Below are 14396 nucleotides of genomic sequence, written 5' to 3'. Positions count from 1 at the left end.
ACTTGATGACAATGAAGATGAAGAAACAGACCAATGAAGCAAGAGAAGGGATGAAAGAAGGAACGTGCTTTGTTCTTTGCTCTTTGGTAAGGGAGAGAGATTTGAAAGAGGGTAGGAGGTGGAATTTTTATCCTATGCTATAATTGCACGGTGCTGTACTGCATCGTGCGACGCTACAGAGGCCATGTGCACCATGTGGGGCCTACTGTGCCACATGGCCTCTGCAGCGCCGCACGATGCAGTACAGCACCGTGCTATAACAGCAGAGGATAACGATTCGTAGGAGGTGTCGAGTCCTTCTAATATTTGACCCTCCACTTTTGTTCTTTTCTCAACAAAAAAAAAAAAATATTTTCATTTTCCCCTTCTTGTTTATGTTCCTTTTACCTGGTTCGTTCCAAAACAATAGAAAAACAAATTAGTATTGCCAAACATAATTTTGTTCTTTTTGGTTCCAAAAACACACAACAAAAATACTAAAAACAAAATGTTGCCAAAAATCCCTAAGTCACATATTACCTAAGTGACTAAATGAAGAATTAATATTGGTTGTGGTTAAACTTTCCCAAATCGTGGTTTTTTAATATCTTTACTTGGTGAATAGAGTGTCTCAGCTTACACATCAATAATTACTTCAGTACAAATTCCAATATGATTTTCAATCTTACATGCAAAATGATATTCCACTCTCAAAATACCACCTCCATATTTTTTACCACAAAAGTTTCCTATTGCCTCTTGAACAAATCAAATATATTAGAAAATACATATTTTTTTTATTTTTTATTTTTTTTGGACTATCCTATTCAAGGGTCCATAGGCCAACTACAAGCTATGGGGAAGGCTAAGACAAACCCACAATTTACAACTAGGGGGGGAGGGGGAGAAATGTGCCTTTTTTTTGGGGGCACAATATGCAATCCACTAGAATCGACCCCTTGACCTCCGCCGGGGGGGGGGGGGGGCATGCACCAACCAAATGAGCTAGCAGTTGTTTGCAGAAAATACATTGTTCATAATATCAAACTTTCAAATAATTCAATTTGAATCACATCGATGACTACTTCAAATTGAAATAGAATATAAATGAAAACTTAGAAAATGATGAATTATAATTTAACAGAAATATTTGCTCTCCAAGGGTGATACTTGTATAACCCAAGTCAAGTTCATTTTTCATTTCTCACATTTCTTATCTCTTTTTTTTTTATTCTGCATTACTCTTACTTTCCTTTCCTTTGTGAGGACCTTAGTTTTTTTTTACGTTGTTTTGAAAGGATCCATGTGATCAACCCCATTTAGTTGGGATAAGGGTGAGTTTTTTTTGTTGTTGTCATAAATTCGAAGTTGAAATTCGATTAAAAAGAAAACAAGAGAATTTAGATTAGTTTGAAATTTAACGCATGATTAGTTAATGACATGAACAAAATATTTACGATTTTGGATCCCACTAAAAACTTCCACATGGCTAACAAAAAAGACCTAATTTTCCGTGTTATTGGTGTAAGAAATCTTAAAAACAAATATGTGAACAATTCCATTTCATTGAAAATACAATTGAATTAGGATCCAAATTTGACACCAACAAATAAATAGTGTCATATTCCCATTCAACGGCTCAGATTCATCTAATTGGTAAGTCATATGGCACAAATTGGGGTGGAAGAACTTTGTTGGACATGCATAGAATACTTTATCGTTTTCAGGAAGAAATCAATTTATTGGAACTATTGAGAAGCAACCATACATGATGTCAAGGGCTTCAAAGATACTACCCTACCCAGAAAAAATAAAATAAAACTAAAAAAATATAAAAATTAATAAATGCAAGAATTTTGCTTATACAAATTCAACCACCAGAAGTTGACCTAATGATCGCGAGGGCTACATATCAGACGGTCCAAACAGAAGGCACCAGTGCAGATGGCAACAGGGGTGGGGCCAGAATCGCCAGATAGCAAAGCGTGGCTCAGATGCACCCAGCACATGACACGTTTCAGACGATCGATCTTATGCGTCCGATAAATTGGGGCCCGCCTAATTATCCCACCACACCTCAGTGACCTCACCTCAGTATGCAACTGGCAACTGGCAACTGGCAACTTGGCAAGGCTGTACTCACACTGTCTCACACTGCCCTTTCTTTCAAATTTGGGTTTTTAATAAATGTCCCCCTAAAAATACCCATTTGTCCAAATATACCCCTATAATTTTTCTAATTGCAAAATCTTCCTATTTTCAAAACAGTGTTACACTTTAGTCCAGTTCGTTAATTTGGGACGTTAGACGTTAGTTTAGGGAATTTAATGATCAAAATGCCCTTCTAATAAAATCCCACCAAAATTAAAGAATAAAATGACTAAATGATCCTCATCTTCCCCAAATTAAATTGAAAATTTTTTCCCCAAATCGTTAGGGTTTGAACCCATCTGAAAAGCAAGAGATCAGATTAAGGAATTAATTGTCTATTTAAAATCAAAACTCTAAAACTGAAAATCAAACCTCCAAAATTGAAGTTGCAGTGAAGAAAATTTCCTATGAATCAAGACAAGCGATGAGAGAATTTGTTGCTGAGATCATTAGCATTGGTCAATTTGTTGTTGTTTTGTATAATAGATTGAAATCTGCACAGTTTGGGACTCCATTAACACGATTATAAGTGCACATAATCCATTAGCACGATTATAAGCTTTTTCAGATTATACTTATAAGTGCACAAGCAACTCACTTTGGCTATTGGTATCATTAAAGAGTGGAACAGAGGAGGAAGAAGCCATAAGATGAATTTTCCCCCTTTTGCAGAGAGAGAGGAGAGGATTTGCAGGAAAAAGGTGAGGGTGTTGGGAGGGAATGAACCAGGAAGGAAGGTACTTATTATGGAAGAGAGTAAGAGTGGGGATTGTGAAGGAATCGAATAGCAAGACACACACAAAGAGAGAATAGGGCAGGAGCTATCTTCCAATTTCAATTTTCCGTCACACTTCATTGACACTTTCACGTATAAATTTGAGGGAAGTTGAAAGATTAAAGAAAACGAAAAGTAAAATGTGATCAATTAATGGATTTGTACTTAAATGAGCATCGAAGACATCGAATGGTTTAGGGTTCATCTTCCCTAGTACAATTTTGGAGGTTTGATTCAGGGTTCATTTTTTCCAAATGGTTTTGGTTTAGGTTTGATTTTCAATTTCAAACCCTAAATGATCTGGGGAAGATAAGGGTAATTTGATCATTTTATTCTTTAATTTTGATGGGTTTTGTCACAAAGGCATTTTAGTCATTAGATTCCCTCAAACTATCCTCTACCGTTCAAAATTAACAGACTGGATTAAAGTGCTGCACTGTTTTGACAATAAGAGGGATTTTGAAATTAGAAAAATTGTAGAGGTGCATTTAGACAAATGGGCATTTGTTAAAAACCCTTCAAATTTTATCTGCATTTTCACAAGCAAAACCGGATTCAACGGGGACGGGATCATTTGCCAACTCAACAAGAAGAAGGCCACAGCCCAGAGAGAAAAGGAACAAACAAAAAATCTTGCTCTTCGCGTTTGCAATTTCCTGCATCATTTTCTCGTTGCCCTTATTTGTATTCACTTGTCACGTTTCCGAGTAAAATTGAAACCAGAGAAGAAATAGAAAGAGGAAGAGAGAGGGAGCCAAGATGAGCGTGATCGACATTCTGACCCGCGTGGACGCGATCTGCAAGAAATATGACAAGTACGACATCGACAAGCAAAAGGATCTCAATGTCTCTGGCGACGATGCATTCGCTCGACTCTACGCCGTCGTCGATACCGACATTGGTGAAGCTCTTCAGGTCTCTCTTCTTCTATTACTAGGGTTTGACCGAATTTCCTCACCGAATCATGAAGAAGGATTTTCTCAAAAGAGAAGACATTAAATGATGCACAATATTTTTTTGGGTGCAGAAATCGGAACTCGCTACGAATGAGAAGAGCAGGGCCTCGGCTGTCGCCTTGAATGCGGAGATTCGTCGAACCAAGGCTCGGTTGCTCGAGGAGGTTCCCAAGTTGCAGAGATTAGCGATTAAGAAGGTTTTTTTTCACATTTAAATTCTACTAGTTGTTACTAATCTTTAGAATTAATCAAAATGGTTTAATTTCATCTTCAAGGGGTTCAAAGATCGTCTTTGTAGTTTATATTTCAGAACTTTTCTTATATCAATCTCTCATCCGTGGACCTCGAAATGCTCTAGGGTTAACTGAAACCATCTTAACTAGAATTCAGCCTGAATAGATTGCGACACATGTTGTATTTCTATGCGATGTGAAGCCAGCGATTGTGATATTCATTACAACTGCTTGAAAATTATGTTGCTACTATAGAGTATAGGATGGTGAATGACCCATAAGGCCATATTATTTGTGTTCATTGATGCATTTTAATTCAGGCAGTAGCTTATTCTCTGCTAATATAGTTGTTTTTCTTATCTGCTTGCCTTTGAGTTTGATCCACCGTATTTTCTCCTTAAATGTCACTGTGTGCGTTGTTTTTCAGACTAATCAACGAGTAATAGGGAGCTGTGGAATGAACAGCAAGATCTTTCCAAATTTTTTAACATTTTGTATTTATAATGATGTGCCAAATAATTGATGTGATGCTTCATCTTTTACTGTCGTCTCATTGTATTTGGTCACTCTGAAGTCTTTCTGCACAAAAGAATGAAACTTTAACGGATTTGACTAATTTTCTAAGATAAGCATCTTGACATAAACTAATCACAGGTTACTGGACTCACAAAAGAAGAACTTGCCATCCGTCAAGATTTGGTACTTACTCTGCCAGAGAGAATTCAAGCCATACCAGATGGGACCGCAAATGCATCAAAGCAAAGTGGAGGTTGGGCTGCCTCTGCTTCTCGTCCAGAAATCAAATTTGACTCATCAGGTGAGTGATCTGACTTACTGAGGTCACATTTACATGTCTACCAAGAAATTGCCACCTCCCAACACCACTAGCAATGATTGAATGGAAGTTTTTTTTTTTGCCCTCATTTCACAATGGCAGATGGACGGTTTGACTCTGAATTCTTTCAACAATCTGAAGAGTCAAGTCAATTTAGGCAGGAATATGAAATGCGGAAAATGAGACAGGCAAGTGTTGCATATTGATTCAAATTTTCTTTCCATCTAACGCTATAAAGGGTATTTGCATTTAAGTTGTGACCAAAATACTTGATTTTATTGTTGTTTCAATGTATTTGAATGATGGAATTTTTGCACAATCTAATTTGACCATCATGCAGGATCAAGGTCTGGATGTTATAGCAGAAGGGTTGGATACACTGAAAAATATGGCCTCTGACATGAATGAGGTTGGTTGTTTTGTGTATTACTTCGAAAGCCATATGTAATGGGATACCCAGGCGGATTGATCATATGTTTGTAATATGTTCAGGAATTGGATAGACAAGTGCCTTTGGTTGATGAGATTGAAACCAAGGTAAAAATCTTTCCCTGTCATTTGCCTTCTGTTTCTTAAAGTACATCATGGAGCACACATGATGGAAGGACTTTATTATTTATTCCTTAGTATGATTTTGATCCTCCTACAGGTTGATAGGGCAAATGCTGACCTCAAGAATACTAATGTTAGACTTAAGGAGACAGTTACTCAGGTATTTGAGTGTTGCCTGTTTCTGATTTAGGTTGCATCCTTCAGCTGGGATTATTTACAGATTCACCTATCTAGTATGGGTTTGGCTAATGGTACATTTTGTTTTCTTCCAGCTGAGGTCTAGCCGGAACTTCTGTATTGATATTATTCTGTTGTGTATAATTCTTGGAATTGCTGCATACCTTTATAAGTAAGTTCCTTCTCCCTTTTTGTGATAGCTAAAAAGCATTCAAAGATATAGGAGTATTGCATATTCTTACATGAATTTCTTTTTCTTTTCATTATTATTGGTGAAATAGCCCTGTGATAATCATCCATTTTTGTTAACTTGTATGCACTAATGCATGTCTTACTAATTATTGCTCCCCGCTTCCCTCTGTTGCACAATGATTGTCCAATTTGAAAAAGCACACATTTTAAGCAATCCTTATCAGGACTCCAACTTCCCACTTTCTCTAAATAACTTTCCGAGTCTGTCCTTATTTTGGATGTAGATTCCAAGTATGCATTAATTTGAGATGGGTAAAATGGAAAAACAACTAAAATTCATGTACTCCTTGAAATGGACTACTTTTTGGCACAGTTAAAAGCCAAAAGCGGACAATATTTAAGAAATTGAGGAGTACAAAAGAATGGTAGGATTTCCTCTCTTGAAATCTAATTTGTGGTAGTTGATGTGGTTCAAAGTTTCGGTTTCAAGCGAAACCAGGCTCGAAACCGAAATATTTCACAAAACAGCGAAATTTCGGTCGGAACCTGGAATGCTTCGGTTGCTGGTTTCTTGGCCCAAATGACCAAATTAGTTCCCAAAGCTTCTAGGAAACCCTATTTAGGCCCTTTAAACATAGTGGAACCCTTAGGTTGTAAAAAAACACATACAAAATGGCAGTTGGACTTTGGACTCTAGGTTAGTAGTGTACGCATGGTTCAAGAACTCGGACGAAACCACTGGTTTCGACCGGGGAAACCGAGACGAAACTTGGTACGAGTTAGGTTTCGACCATCTTTCACACATTTAGGTAGTTTCGACAGAAAAATGCCAAGTTTCGATCAATTTTTACCAGTTTTGACCAGCCAAAACAATCTCAATCCTGGGGTACGTCCACAAGACGTTTAGGTTGCAGTCCCAAAACAATCTCAAACGGGGTGCGTCCAGTGGTACGATTAACGGAGCTGTTGTGCACGAACTCTGCAATATCGAGGATAGAAGGCTAGTCTCTTTCATGATCACGAACAAGGCGTTGGGGGAGATTGCCTAAGCTGCGGTTAACCACCTCAGTCTGACCGTCGGTTTGAAGATGAAAGGCTGTGGAGAACTTCTGTTTTGTATTTGTCTTCATTTACAGGATCCTCTAGAAATAACTAGCGAATTTCATATCACGATAAAAAACAATAGACTCTGGTAGCCCATGAATATGCACCACCTCTTTGAAGAAGAGTTTGGCGATATGACTTGCATCAAATGTCTTCTGACAGGGAATAAAATGAGCCATCTTTGAAAATCTGTCCACCACTACAAATATAGAGTCATGGCTCTCCCGTGTAGATATCCGCCCCTACGTCCAGGCGACGCTTTGACAACTATGGTGGTAGGCGTATTTCCTCTCAATTTTCATTCCATATTCAACTCTATTTAATCTCAATCAATGGGTTTCATATATAGTTTCTGAAAACTGAAATCAACTCAAATAAGGAAACTATTTCAAACAAGAAAGCTAAATTGAAACTCTCCTACGTATATCCAACTCCATAGTAAAATAAAATAAAATGCGAATTACAAAATAACCTAAACAAAAAGTCCTCTTGGACAGAAACATGATTTGGACTCAGTTTTTCTCAGTCCTGGCTTCCAAACAGGTTTGTGCTGGTCCAATAAAGTGCTACTGCATCAATTACACATATATATAGAATGGATTTTCAAAGCACATGTTTGCCCTTTATTTTAGCACCTATCTTTCTCCCTCAAGAGTCCTTGTGTATGGATTGTAAGAAAGCACAAAAGAATTTCTTTCAGGTCACTTCCTCCTTGTCGGCCTTTCGTGTGCCCAACTGTGTTGTATTGGACTTTGACATGCACGTATACTTTCTGGACACTTGTTTCAGAGAGAGCTGTGCGCCTCTTGCATGAATATGTCCAATAATGCTCAGGCACAGCTGTATAGTCACGTGCGTGCGTTTATGTCTGTGCATGCATGCCCTTAGTTTTCCAAACCATTGGATTGCTTTATAAAATATAGAATATATCTAAGCAAATATGCAAGAGCATGATAGGCTACTCTTTTGGGATCTGGCTGAAGTGCTAGACAATCCCTAAGGCTCTAACCATTAATGTGTCAAATATACATAATATATTTGTTACCTTGCATCTGGCCTTCTGAAGGTTGAAGTGACTGACGCTGTTTGTGGCCACAATTCATAGCTTAGAAGTCATGTTGTCCTGAATTCCTGATAAAATGATTTATTTTCTGACAAGAGAATGTAATCTGTGAGAAAACAAAAAAGTGTTATCTGGCTGGTTAATTTCAAAAAATGGTTTCTCCTCTTTGTTCCATCTGTTCAGTTTCACTGCTTCAACCATAATTGCTGCCTTTAATTTAACCATCTATTTTCATCAAAATGCATTTTCCACTTTTGACATCCAATGTAGTCTTAGCTGGTTTGAAAACCCTACTCCTCCTACACCCCATTCTATTGGTTTGCGCCCCATCTCGCTAGGAGCTGTCAGGGCCTTCTATTCTAAAGTCCTCAATTTGTTATTTAGGTGTGCCTCCAGTAAGGAAGAGGCAATCGCCCACGATTCTTACTCCAAACTGATACCAAGACCTCATAGCTCAATTTCATTAATTCAACCATGGTTGTCAAGTCACCTAGGCAACTGCCTTGGTGTCCGGGCACCTTGACAACAAGTGTTGCCTTGGTCGCCCTGGACACCTTCCGTCCAGGCCCCCTCCAACGCCTTGGGTCGCCTAGACAGTGACAACTATGAACTCAACACACCAAATAAAGTTGTTTAACAAGATCCAAAGACCTTTTTTTTAATGGTACAGACCATTGTTTTAGGATAAATTTTTATTAGGGAGGGTGAAATGGGGCACCTATTTAATTCTTCCTATTTCAAAATTGAAAACCAAGGTAAGTAGAGAATTTTGCTTCTATGAAGAATCAAACTGAGATATATAAGCTGTAATTTTAAGTAAGGTTGCTCTATTGCAACCTGGTGGTTGCAGATTCAAACAAGGAAACAGCCTCTCCACAAAAAGTGGGGGTAAGGCTGTGTACACATGACCCTCCCCAGACCCTGCAGTTGCAGGAGCTTTGTGCATTGGGTACGCCCTTGTTTTCTAGTACATAACAAAATATTTCACCTGAAAATCGAACCAAATTCTGAAGTATCAAAATCATTCATTTGGAAGACGGTCCACATATGATGTTTACAACTAAAATTTTGATTGATGAGTAGCCAGAACTTTTGTGTAACCTTTCATCTATTCTCTTTTTATTTCTATTATTCTTGTTCATTCTTTTTTCTTCTTCTCTTTATTTATTTCTTTCTTGCCTTTTCTTTTTGGGTAATTTACACATACCACCCCTGAGGTTTGATGAAAGTATGATTTTATCCCCCAGTTTTGGAAAATTCTGCGTACCCCCTTGAGGTTTACAAACGTTAACAAATACACCCATTCCGTCAGTTCATGACTAACAGTGTTAAAAACATGAGATGAAATGACAAAATTGCCCTTGCAAGGAAAACAAAAAAAAACCTGCAACTCATCTTCCCCAAATCAATTGGGGAAGATGAGTTGCAGGCTGTTTCATGAGCAACTCGATTGAGGTTGGAATTTGAGTGATAGATTGGAATTTGAGAAAATGCTAGAGCATGATATCACACTGTGCCTTGTAGATATCTAATTGAGAGAGTCTCATTGACAATGACCCTTTTGTTTCTGTTGTAATTCAAAACTTGAAAATTTCCCGTTAGTTTAGCAGAGCAGTAATATCATAGGGTCCGATGCAGGAGAGAATGAACAATTCCCATTAGTAGTTGCAGGATTCATTCAAGGTGAATCCTAGCTGATGAAGATGGCACCATGGTACTGAAATCCCATATTCCTCTGTCTTGCAATTGGATTAAGAAGAAGGCCGGCATTGTTTTGGTTCCGCCGGGAGGGGTACAGTAACATAAGTTTCATTCCATTTCCCTATATTTCTTAGCTGCGAAGTAGTGAAAAACTATACTCAATTCCCATTGCAAGTTCAAGCAATATTTTTGAACCAAGGAATTAAAATTTGGGTGGGAAAGGAGTTACAACCACAATGATACAGCAGTACATGACTCAATGGTGAGGAAGAACACGGCAAGAATGAACGAATTCACTTTCTTCATTTCCTTTCCATCGTTTGCTTTCCATTTGTTTGGTGAGGGAGAATACAGGAAGAATGAATTCACAAATAATGAACCTCGAAGACGGAAGCGACGGCAGTCGCCCCCTTGGCGAGGTTGGAAGTCATGCTTCCAGCCACGGCAATGACCTTGCTTGTGCTCACCAATATGAAGAATGTCTTGAACACATCCCCTGAAGATATCTGCCCTGCCTCAACAAGTTTACCCCCAAACCAGAAGTCCAGTGCCCACGACATGAATGTCAAGCACTGTGCAGAACCCATCCCTATCCCTGCAAACCAAGCCTTCTTCCTCCCTTCTTTCCTTGTCTCTTCCTGAGCTTCCTCGAACAGCTGAAGCACTTTCCCCACACTCCCAAAAGAAGTCACAATCCTGTGATTGTAAACTGCTTCCACAGCAATCTGGGTACTCTGGTTCTGTGCCTTAATGAAATTCAAAGTTATACTAGATAACAGAACTTTTCTCGTATAAAAACAGAGGATCGTCAATGGTTGAACAGCAATCATAACCAATGCGAGCTTCCATGCCACAATTAAGCCCATCACCATTGCAACCGTGACTGCGGATGTGGTCTGAACCAGAAGAGACAACCTGTCTACAACCAGGGACTTCACCATGGATGCTTCGTTGCTCAGCCTGGAGCGCAGAGCTCCACTCGAGTTTTCCTCTTCGTCGAACCATCCCGCTTCGAATGTCAAGATCTTCTCCAATTGAGTTGCTCATGAAATAGCCTGCAACTCATCTTCCCCAATTGATTTGGGGAAGATGAGCTGCAGTTTTTTTTTTTGTTTTCCTTGCAAGGGCAATTTTGTCATTTCATCCCATGTTTTTAACACTGTTAGTCATGAACTGAAGGAATGGGTGTATTTGTTAACGTTTGTAAACCTCAGGGGGGGTACACAGAATTTTCCAAAACTGGGGGGTAAAATCATGCTTTCGTCAAACCTCAGGGGTGGTATGTGTAAATTACCCTTTCTTTTTTTCTTTTTCAAAGTCGATGACTTTTTTGAAAGAAAAGAGGGAATATACAAGGAAAGGGGCCCAAAGCTCCAACCAAAACAAAATAAGAAAAGAATAAGAAAAATTACATAGCAATCTCACTAGGGGTAGCTTCACTTTTTTTTCAGATCTGCTATGTCAGATTCCAACTGACCAGCCCTTTGTCTCCAATCATTTCCTCTGAGAAATTGACCCTACTTATCCATTCTATTATCCCAAACTTTATATTCCCTGTAAAAGTACCCTAACCCTATCATAATTGCCAGAATGAATGGCAGGTTCTGCTGGTGGTGAGCACAAGTGATTGATGCAGATTAAGTAGAGATGTATTTGCTGTTACAGAGAAAACCAGCAGCAGTATAGCACTATTTCAAAACCTATAGCAGCAACAAAGAAAGGGAAAAATAGACTATCGGTTAGAATATAGAGGGAGGATAAGAAGGAGAAAAAAAGAAGAGAAGGAGGAGAGATCACAGGAGAGAAACAAAAGGAGAGAGAAGATCATGGACGAGGGGGAGGGGGAGGGGAGATTCCACTCAATTTTCTAAAACAGAAAAACCAGATTTCATTCCCTTCTCAAATTGTGGAGAGGGTGGGTTGGTTACATTGCTATGTATAAAAATAAAGATAAAATCTCCTAGGTTGACTCCACCAATGACTCTTAACCTTCCTAAACAACTTAAACCCCAACTTAAAAGGTCTCTTCTAGATTAAACCATTAACTTAAAAGGGCTCTTCTAGATTAAACCCTTAACTTAAAAGGACTTTTATACTAGTCCAAAATACTTATGAATGTTCGTGTGTCCAAGAAATTTCATAAATAAGGATGCCAATGAATTATGGAAAAGGATTTAGAATTTGAAGAATGAAACTAATTCAAATCAAAAGCGTTTGGTTGTTATATATTATGGTTTCTTTATGAACTATAATCATATGATAAACATCAGTGGTGCTACGCTATGAACTTTGAATTTATTGAGTTACATATAAAAAAGGAGAGATTTTTCATTATAATTAATGTTCAGGACAAAGTCCCATGGTCAGTGCTTCTCCACAGTGGTGGATTTCCTTACTAATCGTTTGGGCTTAAGTTGTGTTGTAAGAACTTTAGATCTAGAACTACCAGGGTCCCCCTCCCTCTTATTCCTGCCTCTTTTCTTTATATATATAGATTATCTCTGTTATGTCACTCTGTGCAACCTTTTTACTTGGAAAATCTACTTGTTATCCTTTGGAAGGCCAATTTGGCTACTTCAATACCTTGCTAGAAAAGGGGTAAGCTAAGACTTCCAGGAAAGATATTTGATGATTTGAAACTTGGACATAAATTAGGCTCTGCTATAAAGCAGCTGCAAAAGTTGTGGCCCATCAATGATAGGCCCTACTTGGGGGATTGAGGCGGAAATGGATCTGATATGATAGATTTGCCAACAAAATTTTTACTCTTCATTTTTGTTTGCTTGGATATCATAGATCATGTATTCAGGTTGGTTGGTGTGGAGTGACTTCTGCTTTGCATGTTTACAATGTGTAACAACTATGCTGGTCTTATTATTATTTACACTTTGCTCAATTATTCTAATGGATCTGTGCTTGGGTTTGCTGCAGTGTGTTGAAGAAGTGAAATAATGCAAATGGGTTTTCTGCTACTTGTTTGACTGTACCGTTGTCTGGAGTTTCTTCTTCTATTGTTTTGAGGGCTTGCTTGCTATGTGTATTTGATGTTGTCTACAGTTCTTTTCTACCACTGTATTTCGATAGCCCTGTTCAGTCTTGGGGAACCAGAATTATTTTGCCCTTTAGATTCAGACTTGGGTGTGTGGGATGTCTCTGTATACTGCATTAAGTCATGGTATTTCTCACAATTCCAGTGAATATATGTATAATATTTGCATCATAGTTATCGTCAAGGTTTCAGTTATTGGTATTGGGGTCCATATTGTTCTCAGCCGATACCGATACGGTTGAATCCATCCACATCGATTTTGGGATCAAAAAGTAATTTTTTGGTCAACGTTATGTAGTATCATTTTCATATCAGTATTGCTAGAGATGCGTATGGATGATACGATCCATACGGTACAGATACTTAGTACAATAGTTGTCATAGACTTTCTCTACCCCCTTGTCAAGTTCAGGGAAAAAAGAAAGAAAGAAAGAAAGAGGAATGATGATTAACTTAGTACAATAGTTGTCATAGACTATTTCTCTACCCCTTGTCAAGTTCAGGGAAAAAAGAAAGAAAGAAAGAAAGAGGAATGATGATTAACTGAGGGCTAGATTTTATCATGCTCTTAGATGGAATAGGCCCAGAATGTTCTGTGAGAGCAAACGCAGTATCTATAGAAAGTGATCTGCTCTTTAGAGTCAAGTAAATGCGAAATTATATCTATGGCCAAGAAACATCTTCAATTTAGAACTTCTGTTAGACTCAATCAATCTACATACATGCTAATAAAAAATTTCACACAGCTTCAAATCATATAAATACCTCAAAAATATTTTGTCCTTGTTTCTTAGATAATAAATGATAAGGTACCTCATAAGAAGGGTAGAATCCTAGGCAAGGAGGAAAATGGATATTTGAATTGGGTCTTTTCTCCATTACCATGGGAGAAAGCTTCTTCATCATAGGTGATAGATGGATTATGGGTTAGTATCAACTAGGACTGAAAGTATCCGTCCTCTAAATGGTTTGTGAATTTAGGTGTAAATAGAGAGATACAAAATTGATATCTTACTAATAATGCAGCTCTTCTCCACCGTCCTTTCAATGATTCTAATTGACTTAATAATGCCCCCAAATGAATAATCAAGTTTTTTTTTACTTTCGGATATTTTAATAAACCATGGACCATTGTCTATCAAGGAGTCCAGTGGTTATGACTTGACTTGTGTGGCTATCATCACAAGAACTGATCCATGAGGTTTGCTCATTTGACTCTGACAGCTCTCAATTTGGTAGAATTGTATACCTAAAAATTAGGTATAAGCGTGTACTAATAATGGTGGTAAAATAACACAATGATTCCACCAAACTTGTCCACGCAAGTGATGAGAAGATGAACAATGATTTGTGTTATTTGATCACATTTTCCATTCCTTCCATGAAAACTGTAGCTTGGTCCAGGCTATGGTCAGATTCAGATTATTAATCATCAGAAAATGACTTTCTGATGGTAAATTTCAAGGGAAAAGACCCCTACGATGTCAGAGTTGGGATTCCTTCTCATGCCTTCTCACATAATAAGCCATGGAGTCCATATTGACACATTTACTCTTTCTTCAGATTAAATGTGCCCCCCCTCCCCCCGTGTCTCTCGTCCTCTCATTGGTACAATTTTAAAGAACAAAA

General features: G+C 38.1%; 1 protein-coding gene across 1 annotated transcript; it reads left to right on the top strand.

Moving 5' to 3' along the window:
* Window positions 1-3580: 3580 nt before the first annotated feature.
* On the top strand, window positions 3581-12951 carry LOC122652841 (syntaxin-71-like). The gene is made up of 9 exons (XM_043846717.1): window positions 3581-3820; window positions 3933-4058; window positions 4749-4911; window positions 5032-5117; window positions 5270-5338; window positions 5422-5466; window positions 5579-5641; window positions 5754-5830; window positions 12650-12951. The coding sequence occupies exons 1-9, from the start codon at window positions 3665-3667 to the stop codon at window positions 12663-12665; spliced, it is 801 nt and encodes a 266-aa protein (XP_043702652.1). The 5' UTR covers window positions 3581-3664; the 3' UTR covers window positions 12666-12951.
* The last annotated feature ends 1445 nt before the right edge of the window (window positions 12952-14396 follow it).

Source organism: Telopea speciosissima, chromosome 2, assembly GCF_018873765.1.
Source record: "Telopea speciosissima isolate NSW1024214 ecotype Mountain lineage chromosome 2, Tspe_v1, whole genome shotgun sequence".
Lineage (NCBI taxonomy): Eukaryota > Viridiplantae > Streptophyta > Magnoliopsida > Proteales > Proteaceae > Telopea > Telopea speciosissima.
The sequence above is the reverse complement of the archived record's forward strand: the minus strand, read 5'-3'. Positions and strand labels throughout refer to the sequence as shown.

Bases quoted from the DNA above. Each gene is read 5' to 3' on its own strand.
- LOC122652841 (XM_043846717.1), top strand. From the start codon at position 3,665: ATGAGCGTGATCGACATTCTGACCCGCGTGGACGCGATCTGCAAGAAA. The intron at 4,059-4,748 runs GTTTTTTTTCAC...AACTAATCACAG, and splicing joins AGAGATTAGCGATTAAGAAG to GTTACTGGACTCACAAAAGA. The intron at 5,642-5,753 runs GTATTTGAGTGT...GTTTTCTTCCAG, and splicing joins TTAAGGAGACAGTTACTCAG to CTGAGGTCTAGCCGGAACTT.